This window comes from Motacilla alba, chromosome 19 (genome assembly GCF_015832195.1).
Source record: "Motacilla alba alba isolate MOTALB_02 chromosome 19, Motacilla_alba_V1.0_pri, whole genome shotgun sequence".
NCBI classification, from domain to species: domain Eukaryota; kingdom Metazoa; phylum Chordata; class Aves; order Passeriformes; family Motacillidae; genus Motacilla; species Motacilla alba.
The window spans coordinates 1,931,261-1,947,676 of record NC_052034.1 but is presented as its reverse complement, the minus strand read 5'-3'; the positions used below and the strand labels follow the sequence as shown (position 1 = coordinate 1,947,676).

Sequence of the window (16,416 nt, the reverse complement as noted above, 5' to 3'; positions counted from 1 at the left end):
ATTAAAGCTCATGAGTTAGTTATCTAAGGCCTCTTATTACAGCTTTACTTTTATCTGATTCCAGATACTGGTCAATGATACATTCATGTACTTTTAATCAAAGATTTATTTAAACCAAGCCATGTAAAAAGAGACCAAAACATGTTTTTAAAAGGTTTGGTTTAATTTAATATGAGCTAATTTGAATAGTTTTCTAATGTAACAACTATCATTGTCAGATGCTAAATATATGGAATTTAGGGGCAGAAAGACAATAACTGCTTGAAGGGGTTCATGAGGGTGATTTACTTGATTGAAAAATCAAAAATCTGTTTTAATACCAGAAAAAAACAGAACTCTCAGGTTCTTCAATTCATTTACCTCATTTTCATTTCCACTTCTCTTTCTCCTTTTTTTTTTCCTTCTAGAGAGGAAGGGGCTCAGACACCATCACCCAATGGCACACGTAACAGCAAGAGAGCAGCTCGCTGGGAATTATGCAGGGCTCCAGTAAATGGAATAAAAGCTTGGGAAGTATTTTACTCTAAGTTAGTTTAACCTGCCATAGTTACACAGCCACATATACTTTCTATATTCCTCTGCTCAGGAAATCCCCAGAACAATATATAGTATGTCCATTAAGCATTCCTCATTTACTTTCTTAGAAACACACAAAATCAGTACAATTTACTACGAATCATTTAAATAATAAGATTTTAGGCTGTATTTTTTGAGGTTATTAATTAATTCATAAAATAATTACTAGAAATTCTAACCCAGACACAAAACTCGTATTCTAACCTATAGTCCCCAAACACCTTGGTCATACTAGAAATACATTCTTTTCATCCACAAAGTAAAACAACCAATTTAATTTAAACCCACACAGTTCTTTCAGAAGTCAACAATTAGAATGGGTTTGGATGGAACAGAGTAATTTTTTTGGAGGAATTTGCTTGTTAATGCACAGCTGCTCAGATTTTGCAGCAAGTTCTTCTCAGGGTTAACTCAACTTCTGGAAGAATCCTGTTAAATTAAGCAGCTTGGTTTGGAATTTGATAAAATAGTATTTAAGCAGAGGCAGAGAGGAGCTGCTCTCTAGGGATGATAAAATGTAAACCACTGAAAGGGTCAAATGAGTAAAGCTCACGTAAAACAAGGAGAAATGGAACAAACCAGAAGCCAGTGCCACCCCAAAGCACAAATCCCGTTCTGTCCGTTGAACTGGGGTGCACCAGCAGCCTTTTGAAGGAGCCGTGTGGATGCTGAAGGGTTTGGGGCTGTACTCACTGATCTGAGGAGCTGGCAGGATCCGAGCGGCTCGCACCGGCCCGTGGCGCACCGAGAACAGCTCCTGAGCCTCCCCACTGATCTGCAAAGGCCAAAAAGCAATTTACACCTGCAAAAATACAGCTCTGCAACGGCTAAGAAGGTAGGTAGAAAGGCATCGTAGGGAGGTATATCGGTAACACCCTGCCTAAGCAACCACTGCTATTTCTCTAATTGAAAATATAAATAAGAAGTCTTGAATTGACTGCTCATGACCACACGGGTTTTGGAAGAAACAAGACTTGAAGCTGACCAAAATTCACAAGAATTTATCCCACATTTCACATGGTTCGAAAGGAAAATGCCAGCTCACCAGAAATCAGTCAAGAGTGGCAAACATGGGTGGAAAAAGGTGGCAGAATTTCATACATTGGTTCATTTCAAACTCACCAGGTGTGAAAACCACGTTTAAAAATTGGTGGTCAAGCTACTTAAGCCTGTCACTGATGGCAATGTTGAAAAGATTAAACCAGAAGCAGTTAAGATGAATTTCCAGACTTCCTGCAATGGTCACTCCATGTATTTTCATAACTGCCTGGAAATGGATCCGATATGGAACGTCAAACTGCAGGAAAATGGCAAACATTATGGAGCTCATTTCCAGCTAACCAACAACTTAAAACAGATGTAATGAGCCTCAGAACACAGCCAAGGCTGGCATAACGTTTTGCCAAACAAGCAGCTTACAATATCAGAAGAGAACATGATTTGGAATAAGGTTCTTAGGAATCAATAAACTATAAATTCAAGTGAACTTTTGGAAATGTCATTTTATGGTTGTTTCCATTTCTTTCTGCACTTCAGCTCACACGTCCAAAAAGTTAAAATACTCCTACTGTTTGACCAGCAAATCCCAAGTACAGTACTCCGGGCTCTCAGCTTACATCCACTCTTGCCTGGTTATTTATTATCACTGCTCTAGGTCATGGGGAGAACGAAACCCACCCCACGAAGCACAATTATAAACAAAATCACTTCGAAAATGCCATTTACTACAGAGCTAAGCCACCATTCTGCACACAATACAGAGAACTGCTGCTTCTCCCTGTTAAGCCTGGAATTACACACAAGCTACACAAATGTGGGGAAATAACATCTTAAGGCATTTTAGCCCAGCAGTTTGTCAATTAAAACCACTGTTAATGACACCAACTCACTAAAGGTTTGCTGATGGCTTTTAACTGATCATGGGCTTGGAGTGCAGTGGGGGGGGGGGAAAAAAAAAGCCTCTGGATGAAAACATCTGTATCCAGAAAAAACAGCTCAGGAGAACATAGAGCACAGCTAAGCAGAAAATGAGGAAAATGAAAGAGGAACAGAGTAATAAAGAGATTTAGGAAATTAAGACAGCAGCACGTTTTCTGTCCACTGGAACACAGCAGCTCTATGCAAAGGGAGAGGAGGAAATGGAAAAGAAGAAAAACAGAAGGTTTGGGAACTATTATTATTGGCAATTAAAGATTTTCCCCCAAAGCATGCAAATGCTGTTTCACACGTGTATGCACATCTCTGGCTAGGGATGAAAACAAGAGGGAAAGGAACCAGCACAACAAAGGTACGGAAGGAGTGATTCCCATAAAATATCCCAACAGCTCTGACACCTCCCTGTGCCTTTGAACCCTGCCAGCACACCAGCCCCAGCTCCCATCTACTTCAAACAAAGTTCCAGTCCCCAAAGGAAGACACGCTGAGAGGGCCAAACCTTCTTAACTCAGGTTCTGCTCTTAAATATCCTGAACTCCAGGAGAATGTTTATCCAGCCTGGGCTGCCAAGACCTGGTAGAGCTTAAACTTGAGACTTGCAAAGAAAAGCTAGAAATGTCCAAATATAAATGAAGTTTATTTGTACTGAAGCATTTAACGTGGAAATCCCAGCCCAGCTCTTCTCATGCATACAATGCAGTAACTTTTGAATTACTGATATTCATTATTTAAAGATAATTTATTCTTTCATACTGGGGGGAAATACAGAAAGTAAGGTTAAATGGAGTAACAAAAGGCACAGGATCCAAGAGTGACTAAGATGAAATTAGAGGTATTTAGCCCCTGTTTTGAGACACTGAGATTGTTGCTCAGTCCCTGCAGCATTCTAAATCATGCAATGGTTTGGGTTCAGCCTCTACAGCACAAGTGCTCAGCATTTGCTGACTCCTGGGAGCTAAAAAGGATCAAATTGAAGACACACCACCACTGGAGGCTTTGTAATAAAAATACAAGATGCCACCCAACCACCAGCATCTCGTTGTAAAGAAAATTCAAGTTCTCTAACAGGCACAAAATGAAGTTTCCAAGAATTCTGGATGTGACACTACAACACATAAAAATACCAATATTTAATCCAGCGTAGTCTCACAAAGTGACAGCTTTTCCAGGGCATTTAAGCTGTGTGTCCTTAACTGTCCTGCTCAGACAGGGACTCATGGAAGACACTGCATCTTGTGTCTGCCATGAATTAGTAAGAGCTTGGCTGTTCCTTGGTTTGCTGGGCACTGAAAAATGCATTAGGGCTTCCAGTTCAAGATTTTCTTTGAATTCCAATTAACTTCTTTCAAACAACACCACCACCAGAAGCTTCTGCTGTTTGCAGACTTATAAACCCCTGAATTAACTGTGGTTAATGCTAATGCCCTTCATTCATCCATGGCTAAAACTTCACTGCTGAGGCCACACAGATCCAACCTGCCTGCAAGCACCTCCTTGGGGGGACACAGATTGTGTGGCCAGACCTTCTGATGCTGATCTTCTGCCACTCCAGCCCTTATCTCAGTGCTCAACCCTGAGAATGGGACACTCACCCCAGCAGGAACACAAGGGGGACCAGGAGCTGCACCCCGAGGGGACAGGGGGTCAGCTGTGGGCTGGCACCTCCCAGCCAAAGGCTCCACATCCCATTGCCAGTCCCTGGAGCTCCACAGTCTCACACGCACAGACAAAACATAAATAGAGCTCATGAATTGAAAACAGAGCTCTAAATTCTTCAAAAAGCACCTGTGAGAAACGAGGCTGTGGCTGCCATTTTGGATTGGATCCAGCTAAGTAGCAAGTCCCCGTGGCAGCTCTCAGAGCTCTTAAAAGTTTTTCTTTCCCATTCCAAAAGCCAAGAATATTTCCAAACAGGTTTCAAGAATTGGATATTAAGCTGTAAAAGCAGCTTCAGGTACTCGTTGCAGGGAAGAGGGAATCCAAAATGAGGGCTCCAAGCTGCTCTGGTAGAACATCTCAGCTTTCCCAAAACCTGGCATCAACCACAACTCCCAGACCTACAGGGAAGGCTGGAAGCAAAGGATTCAAACCCCCCAAAAATGTCTTCATTAAAGGAGGAAGAAGAATCTTCTCCTCCACTTAAAGAGATCTTGAGCTACTGCTTAAAGCATGACAGCCCAGGAGTCTGCAGCACTGGGTCATTTCTGATGCCACAGCTGCATTGTTTGGAGCACACCAGTTTGCACACATTAAAAAAAAAAAAAAACCTGAACAAAGGAAGTTTTGTTCACACCAAGGACAAGCAATAGTTTCCAACCAGAGAAAATGGTTTTCACATGGTGAAAAAAAAAATTTGAAAAAAAAAAAAGCCAAAGATACACCAAAAGAAATGGAGTTTGGAACTCAAATGGAAACTGGGGAATGTATAACAGGAAAAGGGAAGGATCAGGAGGTTGTTTTTAAATATTCTCATGTATGTTTTAAACATCAAGATATCATGATATGATGTTATAATAAGCAATTAATAGATACTACCAGCAAATATTGCTGCACATGGGTTAAAGGCAACTTTCAGTCATGCTGCTGCTGAGAAAGAAGGACTGGAAGAAAATGAACAAATTTTATCACTTTACTTTAGAAATTCACTCAGCTTTTCCATTCAAAGCGGATCTCTGTAATTATCTGGAGATTGTAAGAGCTCAGATGCTCAAGGAATGTTACTCTGGTGGCTGGGCTGAGGATGAAGTTGCACCTCGTACTTTAAATTACGGCAGTGCCAATGGAATCAGAAGTTTTGTAAAACCACATTTCTTGCACCCTGGTGCCTCCTCAGTGTAAAAACCCCAAAGCCTCAGCAAATGATTTGCAGAGGAGCTCTGCAAAGTCCTCAGACATTTTTCAGGGTCGCTAGGTCAGGTCTTTACTCCATTTTTCTGAGGGGCACATGCAAGTGGTTCCCTCTAGAAAGAGCTCTGGACAGAGGAAGGATTGCAGCTTGGGATGTGATCAGTTTCTTTTTTTATTGTCACAAGAATCATTACATTAAGATGATGTTTCTACTTCTGAAACTCCCAGCCTACAATGAAAAACAAAACAAAACAAAAAAAAAGCAGCCAACGTGCATTCCCTGACCAGGAACATCCAGAACAGATCCTTGGAAACCACATCAGGCAGAAAGCAGCTCCAGTTGTCTCTGAAACACGAAACTGGGAGCAAGGCAAAAAAACAAATTCCAAACAAAACACAGCACCATTATCAAACAGGAACTCCTCGTGTATTCCCAGATTCCTCCCCACTTAGCCAGGAGTATTTTAAGCCCACTTTTAACCTTCCCAGCCCCGTTTGAGAGCAGAGATCAAAGCGCAGCCCTTTGGATGGACACCTTGTGCTCCCCCAGCCCGCAGCCCGGCCCTTTGAAGCAGCCCTAATGGTATCTCCCATCCTGCAAATCACACTTTCGTGCTCCAAAGATCCTCCTGGAGGAGATGTTAATGTGAAAGCACTCGCAGAGACACGGCAGCGAGGTGTGGGCAAGGCCGTGCAGCACCATTAGCAGGAGTGTGGGCTTAGGAGCTGTCATAAACACTTCATAATCACTCAGGCACAACCCCTGCTGCCTGCAACACGTTATTAAGCGCTGAATAGAGGGCCAATTGTAGGAATAAAAAAGCACAATGCTACAGATAATGACTTTCCTGAGGAGATTTGCACATAAATGTCAGATTGTTGCTTTTGCAGATTAAGCTGGAGAATGCAGGGTCGGGGTTTTTTTGTTGGTTTTTTTTTTTCCTTAGCTGGAATAACATTGCTTAATTACAAGCTAAATAGTCAGCGGGGCCAAGAAGGAAGGTTTGTGTAATAGCAAAGGGCACAAAAAAGTGTTGCCAAATAAGCTCTTAAATATTAAGTCAATCACATAGCTGCCAGGTTTTATTGTGCTCAAGCTAAGCAAGGGGGGAGAACACAAAGGAGAAGCAACAATGTGGAAAAACCCCTCCAGTTTATGAAAAAAAACCCTCCAGTTTATGAAAAACCCCTCCAGTTTATGAAAAACCCCTCCAGTTTATGAAAAACCCCTCCAGTTGATTTTCCCTCTGAATTTCTCGGACATACAAACCCTGCTCTGCAAAGATGTTTAAAGCTGATGTTAAAGATCATTATTCTGTGAAAATCTGCACTGACAGAGGAGCCATTCCAACGCTGGCACTGCTCTAGCACTGTGTCCAGGTCCAAGCTGCACCTCCCTGGCTGTGCTCTCCGAATTTCACAGAAAACACAAATGAAGGGCTGCTAAAGTGATGCAATATCCCCACAGCTGACATTCTGAAGGTGCACGGTAAAATATTTCCACATTTGGCATTTTCTCCATTTCACTGCACTTCCCCCCTGCTCATACTTCTGCAAAGGTTGAACAACACCAACAGAAGCTGTCCTGCAACTTAATTTTTGATATATTTCCTGAAATAGTAAATACTATCAAAAGCTAGGAATGATGAAGAAGTGAAATACATTGGGGTAAAAACCAAAAAAGCCTGGCTGTATGGTCCTAATAAAAAGAAGGCAAAATCAGGTATTCCATGGCCTAACTTGTGGCTCAGTTGGACACAAGGAGGGAAAAAAAAAGAAAAAAGAAAATAAAAAGAAAGAAAAATGAAAGCATCCATCCATGGCAACACATCTCCCTTTTTTTTAGCAGAAATCACCGGTTCATTCGGATAAAAACACTTCAGCTGGGTAAAAGAGGGTGTTTTGTGAGGATAATTGAGCTCAAGCCGATGTGATGCCCAGGGTGTGTTAATTAATCAATTAATGATTGATGAGCGGCGCTGCCGCTCTTAGCTCGGTGTCCCAGCGCCCCCGTGTGGCCGCTTCGTGGAACGCACCGCGAGAGAAAATCCCATTTTTGGCTGAAATCCCCCCAAGTTTCAGTTAAAGCTCCTAAATTTTAATAAACAGTTATAAAACCCTGAAATTTAGCGAAGTATATTCGGTCTCACTCCATTTCTGTCAAACATCCCTTCAAGCATAAAACCTCATCAGCTTATTTCCTGATTCGTGCTAACGAGATGCAATCAAGAGGATAATAAGATGCAATAAAGAGGGGAAAAGCCCTACCACACCCATAAAACTCAAATAAACTGAACTTTTGCTGTAAAAATTAACATTATTTTCTAAGCTACTGGTATATAAACACACATTCTACATATCTAACCAGAAAGTTGTAAAATGTACACATTTCTTAAAAAAAAAAAGTAATTTACAAAGGGAAAGAACTCCACTCTCTCTGCTTTATTCTGAAGGATAAGGTGTTGTGAGCAATTTTGCTTTTTTAAGTTCAGAATCTTATGACCGACTGTATTCAACTTTATTCTCTCCTTTTGAGGGAACTGGGGGGAAATTCCCCAAATGAAGACCACGTGCCCATAAACCACTCTGCAGCACAAACCAGGGGCTGGGGATGACAGCCTGAAATCAAACCCACGTGCACACAGAGGCCTTCATAAAATTAAAACTGCAAATCACGTCCATAGCAAACACGTGATTGTAAAATACCATTAATACTGTCACACTGGTGTTCCTGGGACAAACAAACCCTGTTAGGTGTTTTTAAACCCTTATTCTTTTCTGCTAAAAAACAAAATCCAGTTTTGTTTTGGGGCTGGAAACTATTCCAGAATGGCAAACCCTGCTCCCAGTTCGAGTCTGGAAATGGACTCAGCAGGAATAATGTGTAAAAAGCCCTCAAAAATCTGCAGGTACAAGAACTGAAGTGTTTGAGCTGTGCTCAGGATTATCTGAAGATAAGCAAATTACACACAATCCATGAGACACTGCTGGGAGTGTTGGCTCTTTCCCCTCCAACGGGAGAAATTCCAGGTGAAATATTAAAGCTGGAACAGAAATGGGCAGAGGAAAGGAGGAGGAAGGAGGGGCTGAGCTCTGAACTCACAGGAATGCTCCAGACTTGCATCCCATCGCTGTAGCCCAGCAGCAGCAGCAGCGGGGGCTCGTTCCCAGTGCTGTGGATCTCATGGAATTCCATATTCCTGGAGGTATCTGAAGGACATTTCAACAGCAAAGCCATTATTAGAAGTCAGGACCAAGCTCTCAGCCACATTAGATGGTGTTCCCTCAATTGTTAGAACTCAAAGCAACCGAGGTGCTTTACATTCCATGCTGGAACAACACTGAAACGTGTCCTTTTCTATTTGCACCTGCAAACAGCACTGCTAGGGTTTCACAAAGAGAAAGCTTCAACATTTAAAATGATGGAGAAAAATTTTCAGCATAACAGCCTGGTCCAAGAGAAAACGGGGAATGATTCCCCATTCAGACCTGAGCTCTTCCACCTGCTCATCCCTGGTCCTTTTTTTAAAGGAAGGTTAGGGATGGAGTGGGAGAGAACCCAAATCAGGGTTATTAAACCAGAAATTATCTATTTTTTTAAAGGAAGGTAAGGAATGGAGTGGGAGAGAACCCAAATCAGGGTTATTAAACTAGAAATTATCTATTTTTTAAAGGAAGGTTAGGGATGGAGTGGGAGAGAACCCAAATCAGGGTTATCAAACTAGAAATTATCTATAACATCTGTGTGGCTTTTTGGCCATCTTTGGCCAGTTAAGGTTTGTTTGCTTGTGGGTTTGTTTCCCCTTTATATTTTATAAAATCTCGGGCACTCCCTTTTTAGGTTCATATACCAAAACTCCTTAGAATATTCTTCAGAATCCTTCACGTGGTGTTTAAATTTATTTTATGCAGCCTCGTCTGTCTGGGCCTGGAAACATCCTCTTTCCCCACCCCAAATAAATCTTCTCAGTCTCTGATGCTTCCAGGCTTTCAGTGAGCTTTGCTCATTCTCTCATGGTTCAAAATGTCATTTCACAGGGGTTTTACTCAAGAAAATCATAATGTTTATGATTATTCTGCACAGAGAAAGCTGACTGGAATCACTGCACGTGGACCCAAAACTCACAAGTACAAGTGAGAGAAAATGAAGCCATACCATTTAAATCTGCATTTTCAAATCTGACCCAGACAATTTTCTCTTTTTCTTCTGGTGGGGTTCCACTGTAGGCCTGGACAGAAAGCAAAAGGGTTGAAACAAGGAAGATTTCAAATGGTTTTTCTCCCCCTGTAAGAAGGAGTTGTATTAAAACCCACAAACATGATCCATGGAGCTCACTGTCACCAGCACTCACACCACACAGCCCTGCTGAACATCACTCACTGACGGAGGAATGACAAAATATTTGTAACAATAAATCTGGGGCAGGTAAGGAATGCCACGTGGCTTAGGGGCAGTTAATAAAATTAAACACAGTGCCTTCTGCAGTCTTTAATTTCAGCAGTGTTGGAAGTTCTCACACGAGGTGTTTTATCATTAAAATTCTCTTTAATTCACTTTAAAGCTTTGTAAGCCAGACTGAGGAAAGAAAGAGGCCTTTACTCCACAGTTTATACTACTGACACCTTTCAGCTCTGTTTGTGACAACTTTAATGCAGCCATTTAAAAGAGAATAAACTGCAATTCCAGGGGAACAGATCCATGTTTCAGCCCTGTGTTCTGCAGATTCCCATAAAAAGATGAGATACAAGAAGGAATTGTGGAGTGAGAGTCGCAGTGCTTCCAGCCTGGAGGTTTTACAGTCCTCAGGAGAAGCTGTGGGAGCAGGAACGTGAGCAGCAGCAGAAACAGCATCACTTCAAGGGAATTATGACAAAATACTGAGCACTATTTGGGATTAAATATGAACACGTCTTGTATAATCAGTTTATACATGGCAGAAAAGCAACAACACGGGCTAAAAATACAAATGTAAGAAAGAAGTGTGGGGTTCACTTTTCAAAACAAATCCCATTTCACACTCCCAAGGCAAGCTGATGTGGAAAATAAAACACAGACTCGTCCTTTAACCAGACAGGGGAACGGGAGGCTGTGGAATGCAGCAATCTCTTAACTGAAACTTTCATTTTGTTTCATTTTAACCCTGAGTCCAAAATGCATTTCACAAATTGATATTACTGAGGGCATTGGTTTTGTATCATTACAGAATAAATGCACTGGGGATCCCTAAGAGGAAATTCATGAGGAAACAAGACACTAAATCATTCCCTGGAATCAGAATCAGGATCATTTCCTGAAGCTACACTCAGCTGCAGAGCTCCTCCAGCAGGGACTACAGATTTCCCTGAGAGTAAAACAAAATCAGTTCCCTTCTGCTGCTGGGAGGCCCGTGGGCAGCCAGGAGGGAACCATCCCAGTGCCATATTTATTATATAGAAATATAGTAAAATATATAAATAAACATTTAAAAATTAAAATGTACAAATAAACATTTCAATTTTATTTATTTATTTATTAAATAATAAATTTACAAAGCAGAGTGAGGATTCCTGACACTGCTTTTTTGTGCACTGAAAAAAAAAAAAGTAGTTTTAAAGATCCACACCCTACCTGTGGCACAACATCTTGGAGGAAGGTGACAACACTTTCCATGTAGGACTGTTCCCTGGAAAACAGAAGGAGAATTTCAGCCAAAGGAGGTCAGAAATGGCCACGAATTATTAAAATAGATCAGCAAAAGGAAGAATGGGCAACCTTTAGCACATAGGAGAATACTAAACATGCAATGCAGGCACTTCATTTTACTGCCAAATTCTGATAATTTAAATTGTGGCCCGTAAGTTATGAAAGGACTGAGTAAGAGTAATAAAGTCTGAAAAAGCCAAGTGATACCTGCTGATGGAACAACTGCTCGGGGGGAAGTTTAAAACCTAAATTCAAGGAATAAGCCATGTTCTCCACATCAGAGGGGCCTGAAGTGGAACAGGGATTTGGAAATCATTCCTCAGGATTTTTCTACTGAAATGAAACACGAAAATGAGGATTTAAACAATGACTGGAGCTCTCCTGGTGGCACAAACAAACTCCCAGAGCTCCTGAGCATGATGGACATTGCTGGCAGTGCTCAGGGGCAGGGGATGGAACAAAAGCTTCCCTAATAGCAAGGAGAGGCATTTCCAGATGAGATTTTATTTATTTATTTATCTTTCCAGATAGAAGATTTTATAGCTTGGGAAGCTTACCCCTTGCTGGAAGTTTGTTACTGATATATTTTATGAAAAATCCTTTTGTTAGGATTTTTTTCTCTTGAGAAGTTGAGAGGTTTTAAGAAAGAAAAAAAAATTATTATTATTTGTTGTGAAATGCAACAGGTGAATCTTTGATTGGTCTATGTTAAATGTTTCTACTTAATAATCAAAGATGCAACTGGTCTCAGACTCTCTAGGAGTCCCAAGATTTTTGTTATTCATTCCACTCTATTCTTGTCTAACCTTCTAATAATTCCTTTCTCTCTGTTCTTTTAGTATAGTGTTAATTTAACATTTTTAATATAATGTATACAATAATATAATAAATCAACCTTCTGAAAAATAGAGTCAAAATTCTCATCTCCTCCCTCGTCCCAACTACCCTACAAAAACTACAGAAGTTCAGCAGCAGCATCACTTGGGGAGGGTTTAAAGTGCAAGACAGATTTGTTGGGGCAGAGTAAAGGCAATGCTTTGAGCAACCTATCCCTGTATGTGAGTCCCTGTGTAAGTGCTCAGTAAGCACAGCGTGGGCTGAGAGCAGCACACAGATGGTGCTGAAACCCTGCAGGAGTTTGGTGCTGAAACCCTGAAAAAGCTGGAGCTGAAACTGCAGGAATTTGGTGCTGAAACCCTGCAGGAGTTTGGTGCTGAAACCCTGAAAAAGTTTGGTGCTGAAACCCTGCAGGAGTTTGGTGCTGAAACCCTGCAGGAGTTTGGTGCTGAAACCCTGCAGGAGTTTGGTGCTGAAACCCTGCAGGAGTTTGGTGCTGAAACCCTGCAGGAGTTTGGTGCTGAAACCCTGCAGGAGTTTGGTGCTGAAACCCTGCAGGAGTTTGGTGCTGAAACCCTGCAGGAGTTTGGTGCTGAAACCCTGCAGGAGTTTGGTGCTGAAACCCTGCAGGAGTTTGGTGCTGAAACCCTGCAGGAGTTTGGTGCTCTGAGCCACGAGGAACACCTGAGACAGGCTGGCAACAAGAGCTACCTTCAGAAAGTCTGAGATTACTTCAGAAAAGCCTTCAGGTTTTCTTTAGGCAACAGCTTTGGCAGCTCTGAAATTAACTTTTATGCTGTTGCAATTTTTCCTGTGCCAACTCAAGATTTCTCATAGCAACAAAGGAGAACTGTAAATTAGGAACTCTGCAAGGCCAAAGGTGCTTTTTTCCTGAAGCTGTGCAAGATTGTTTTAATAAAAACAGGAGTGTTTGGCACTGAAAATGCAGGTCCACACACAACCATACAGAAGATGCAAATGCTGCAACACCTCTTTGAAAACGGAGATAAATCTAAAATATGAAGTTTTACATTCCAGAAAGCCTACTCCAGCCCACGACCAAACCAGCCCTCCCAGGATTTCTGCATCCCAGGCTGTCTCAGCTTTAGGCTGAGGCCTCACAAACAAGCTGTGGCTTTTTTCTGTGCTGATTCTTCTCTGATTTATGTAGGTCACCCAAGCTGCCCCTGCACACCTTTATTAAGATGCCTGGCCACAGGTAGAGGAGTAAACACAGTGTCTGAGGCTGCCCTGGGAATGCCAAGCAGCCAGAGTCATGCTGCCTCCATGGTCCAGCTCATGCAGTGCGCTTTTTCCCCTCTCCCCAAGCACATCTTGAACCCAAGCTGATGTTTGGGAGGTGTTTTATTCAGAGCGTGTGCTCTAAATCTCCCCCAAAGTTGAAAAAAATTCCAGGGAGATGTCTTTAAAGGGGTTAAAAACAACATAATCCACAAAAAAAAAAAAAAATAAAACCAATCTTCCTTTAATGAGCAGCAGAATGCTGCTGAGTGCTCAGCACACACAGATTCACCAAAAAGGTGAATTTTGGAGGCCCAAACAGGTACCTCAAGAACAAAACACCACGTTTAAAAAAAGAAGGGATAATCATCTTCAGAACAGACAATCAACCTCCCACAGTGGTTTTCTATTATAATACTTTTAAAGCACATTTTGAAGAAAATGTTGTTAGAGAGAGGAAATGCATTTGTGGAGGAATTCTGCCACGTTAAAAAAATGGCTGCAGGACAAAGTTCTAACACAATTTTTTTGTGCTACAACAGTTTCTTGTGCTCTTCAATAAAAATGAAGTGAATCTTGTTTCTGCAAACACAGAGTTATCTCCTAGGGCACAGTAACACCCCCCGAAGTGGACATTTCCACATGGTGCCACTTTGCAGCTGCATGAACCAAGGAAGAGAGAAAAATTGCTACAAAACTCCTTTAACAGACAAAGACCATCAATCTCCCAGGCTGTCTTACAGCCAAAAGGCTCTTTTGCCATGAAAGCATTCCCATGTGCTCACAATCAGGATGCCCAGGCACAAAAAGTGTTTGTCAGGTGCTCTGACCAGGATGGAGCTTCTTCCTTTTTTCTTGTTCTTTTAATAAAATTTAATTTTAAAAATCCAAAGTTCTTCTTCCTGGAGGGCTTATGAGACAAGTTTTGTATGTTTTAATATATTCAGTTATTATTAAATAAGGTGTTTAAATAAGGTTTCTTATTAAATAAGGACAAGGTGTTTAAAAGAGCAGCAAGAAAGGATGACACGTGGCACATCCCTGTGGCCTAAGGATGAAGCTGGCATCACTGCAATGTTGGTACAGCAAAATGGGGCAAACAACAACAAAACTCTGCAGTAATCAGCTTTTAAATGTGCAACTTTGGTGTGCAACGGCAAAGGATGGGATCCCATTGAGGGAGACACAAATGCCACGTGTTGGCTTTACTGGACAGCGCCGAACGCAGCAAAACCGCAGCGTCAGCACAAGCTGCCTTTGGGGGGAAAAACCCACACCAGCCCAGGCTGGGCTCTTCCCCAAGAAAACCAACGCCTTTTCAGCAAGGGCTGTTCTTCTAGAAGGTTCTTACGTGGCAGCTTGAGGGCGAACCACCACTCCTCCAGTGCAGCGGCTGGGGCGGCGCGGGGACTCTGTCGCCATCGTTCCGGGCACGCACCTGCAACTAACACAGCACTTTTACTGCCACTGCCACGGGACTGCTTATCACACGGCTCCGTGGTGGTGAGACAGAGAAAGTTCACCTCCACACACCCCCAGGCCGCTTTGCAGCGCTTCTTTAATGAGAAGGAGAAAATCATGCACCAAGGGGGCAACTTCTTCAGTCGCTACAGCTCCTGGAGGGTTTGTGAGCACGAAAAAACAAACCCCACAGAGCTGCACGATAAAGCGGGGAATTATCTCAAACTGTACCAGATGATCTTTAAGGAGCCCTCCGACCCGAACCACTCTGTGATTCCAGGGTTGAAGATAGTGGTACAGGTACACAGTTGTCATCACCATTGCACAAACCCACTATTTCCTAATGGGCTGCTGTCTCAGAAAACAATAATGTAAAAATAGCGTGCAATCACAATTGCAGCGTACTGTACTCTTGAAAACATGGGTTACATTGCAGCTCACACATTCTACTGCTTTATGTGCCATCCTCAAGCTTTCCTTCACACTTCTGCTCTCCAGGGGAAAATTCTGTGTACATTCCTAAAGGCAGAAAGCACTTGAGGAGCACCACAGATCCCAGCCAGCCCTTCAGGGAACCCTCTTGGCTGCTCTGTGGTGTCTCCCCACCCCCAACTTGTTCACAAAGTAAAAGAAAAAGCCAAATCCCCAAGATGGTATCAGTTATCAGCATCATTTCACGTCAGGCCACACTCGGCAAGGGCCAGCCCATTAAGGGAGGCAGGACAACCACTGGGAAATTAGCAGCAAAACAGCAATTAATAACAAAACGTTCAGCAGCACAACAGCAGCCTGACACACGCGCCGAGGAACCTTGACAGGCGAAATGTCACGGAAAGGATGAAATCACCCCACGGACACCCGCCCCTGCCGTGCCCTGAGCGCCAACACCCTGTGCCAGCCCGGCCTGAGGGGAAGCGAGCCCCGGGACCGATTTCAGCTCCAGGGCCGGGCCTCGGCACGGCCGCGCCTCAGCTCGGGCCACCAGCGGGGCCGCCCGACCCTCCGGAGCCCCGACAGCGGCCGGGCCGGCCTGGGCACCCTCCGCCGCCGCTATTGAGCAACTCCACACCAAACACCGCGACCCGCCCGGCCTCTCTCCCGCCGCCGCCCGCTGAGCGCGGCCGCGGCCTCCCGCAGCGCGCCCACCTCCCCGCCGCCCCTCGCCGCGCACCCCGCACCCTCCGCCCGCAGCTGCCGGGGGTCCCCCAGGCCTCACGGGCGGGCCTGCCCTGCCCGCCGCCCCCCGCTCCGGCCGCTGCCCGGCCTGGCCTCCCCGTGAGGCCGCTCCGAGCCGCCGCGGCGCTGCCAGGAGCGCGGCCCCGAGCGCGGCCCCGGCCCGGGCCGCCCTCACCTGCCGGGCTCCCGGCGCCACTGACACTGTTTGGGACCCCCCGGGCAATGACACCCAGCGCACCGCGCCCGCGGCCAATCGCAGCGCGCCGGGGGCGGGCCGCGTCCCGCTCTCAGCCAATCGGCGGCCGCGCTGCCCGGCGGTGGGCGGGGCGCGGCGGGACGCGGCCGGGGCGGCGAAAGGCGGGCGGCGCTGCCCCCCCCGCCGCGCGCCCCGCGGCTTTGTTTACATCGGGGATCTCGCGAGAGCCGCCGCGCGCCGGGGCAGGCCCCGCGCACGTGGGGCGGAGAGGGGCGGGGCGCGGAGGCGGGGCCGGATTGGCGGGGAGGGGAGGGCGGTGCCGCGCGCGGTGACGTCACGTGGAGGGCGGGGTCTGGTGGGCGGGGCCGTGAGGGTTCGTGAGGGGCCGTGAGGGACCCTGAGGGACCCTGAGGGGCCGTGAGGGGCCGTGAGGGCGGGACCCGCTCGGGGCAGCCGGTAGAAG

The 16,416-nt window shown here is 44.6% G+C and overlaps 1 protein-coding gene across 12 annotated transcripts in view; it reads right to left on the bottom strand.

Annotated features, from left to right (window-relative positions):
* BCAS3 (BCAS3 microtubule associated cell migration factor) overlaps nucleotides 1-16,126 on the bottom strand; it is a 297,010-nt gene extending 280,884 nt beyond the window's left edge. For 5 of the 12 annotated variants that reach the window (XM_038157805.1, XM_038157806.1, XM_038157804.1 and 2 more), the window contains exons 1-6: nucleotides 15,933-16,046; nucleotides 14,472-14,564; nucleotides 10,967-11,021; nucleotides 9,515-9,587; nucleotides 8,462-8,568; nucleotides 1,270-1,351 (exon numbers count right to left, since the gene is read on the bottom strand). In XM_038157805.1, coding sequence (XP_038013733.1) covers nucleotides 1,270-1,351; nucleotides 8,462-8,568; nucleotides 9,515-9,587; nucleotides 10,967-11,021; nucleotides 14,472-14,542 — 388 coding nt within the window. In that variant the 5' untranslated portion in view covers nucleotides 14,543-14,564; nucleotides 15,933-16,046. Of the gene's footprint in view, nucleotides 1-1,269; nucleotides 1,352-8,461; nucleotides 8,569-9,514; nucleotides 9,588-10,966; nucleotides 11,022-14,471; nucleotides 14,565-15,752; nucleotides 15,908-15,932 lie in introns of those variants that run through there. The other 7 variants (XM_038157812.1, XM_038157809.1, XM_038157808.1 and 4 more) reach the window with 6 other exon arrangements.
* Nucleotides 16,127-16,416: the final 290 nt, after the last annotated feature.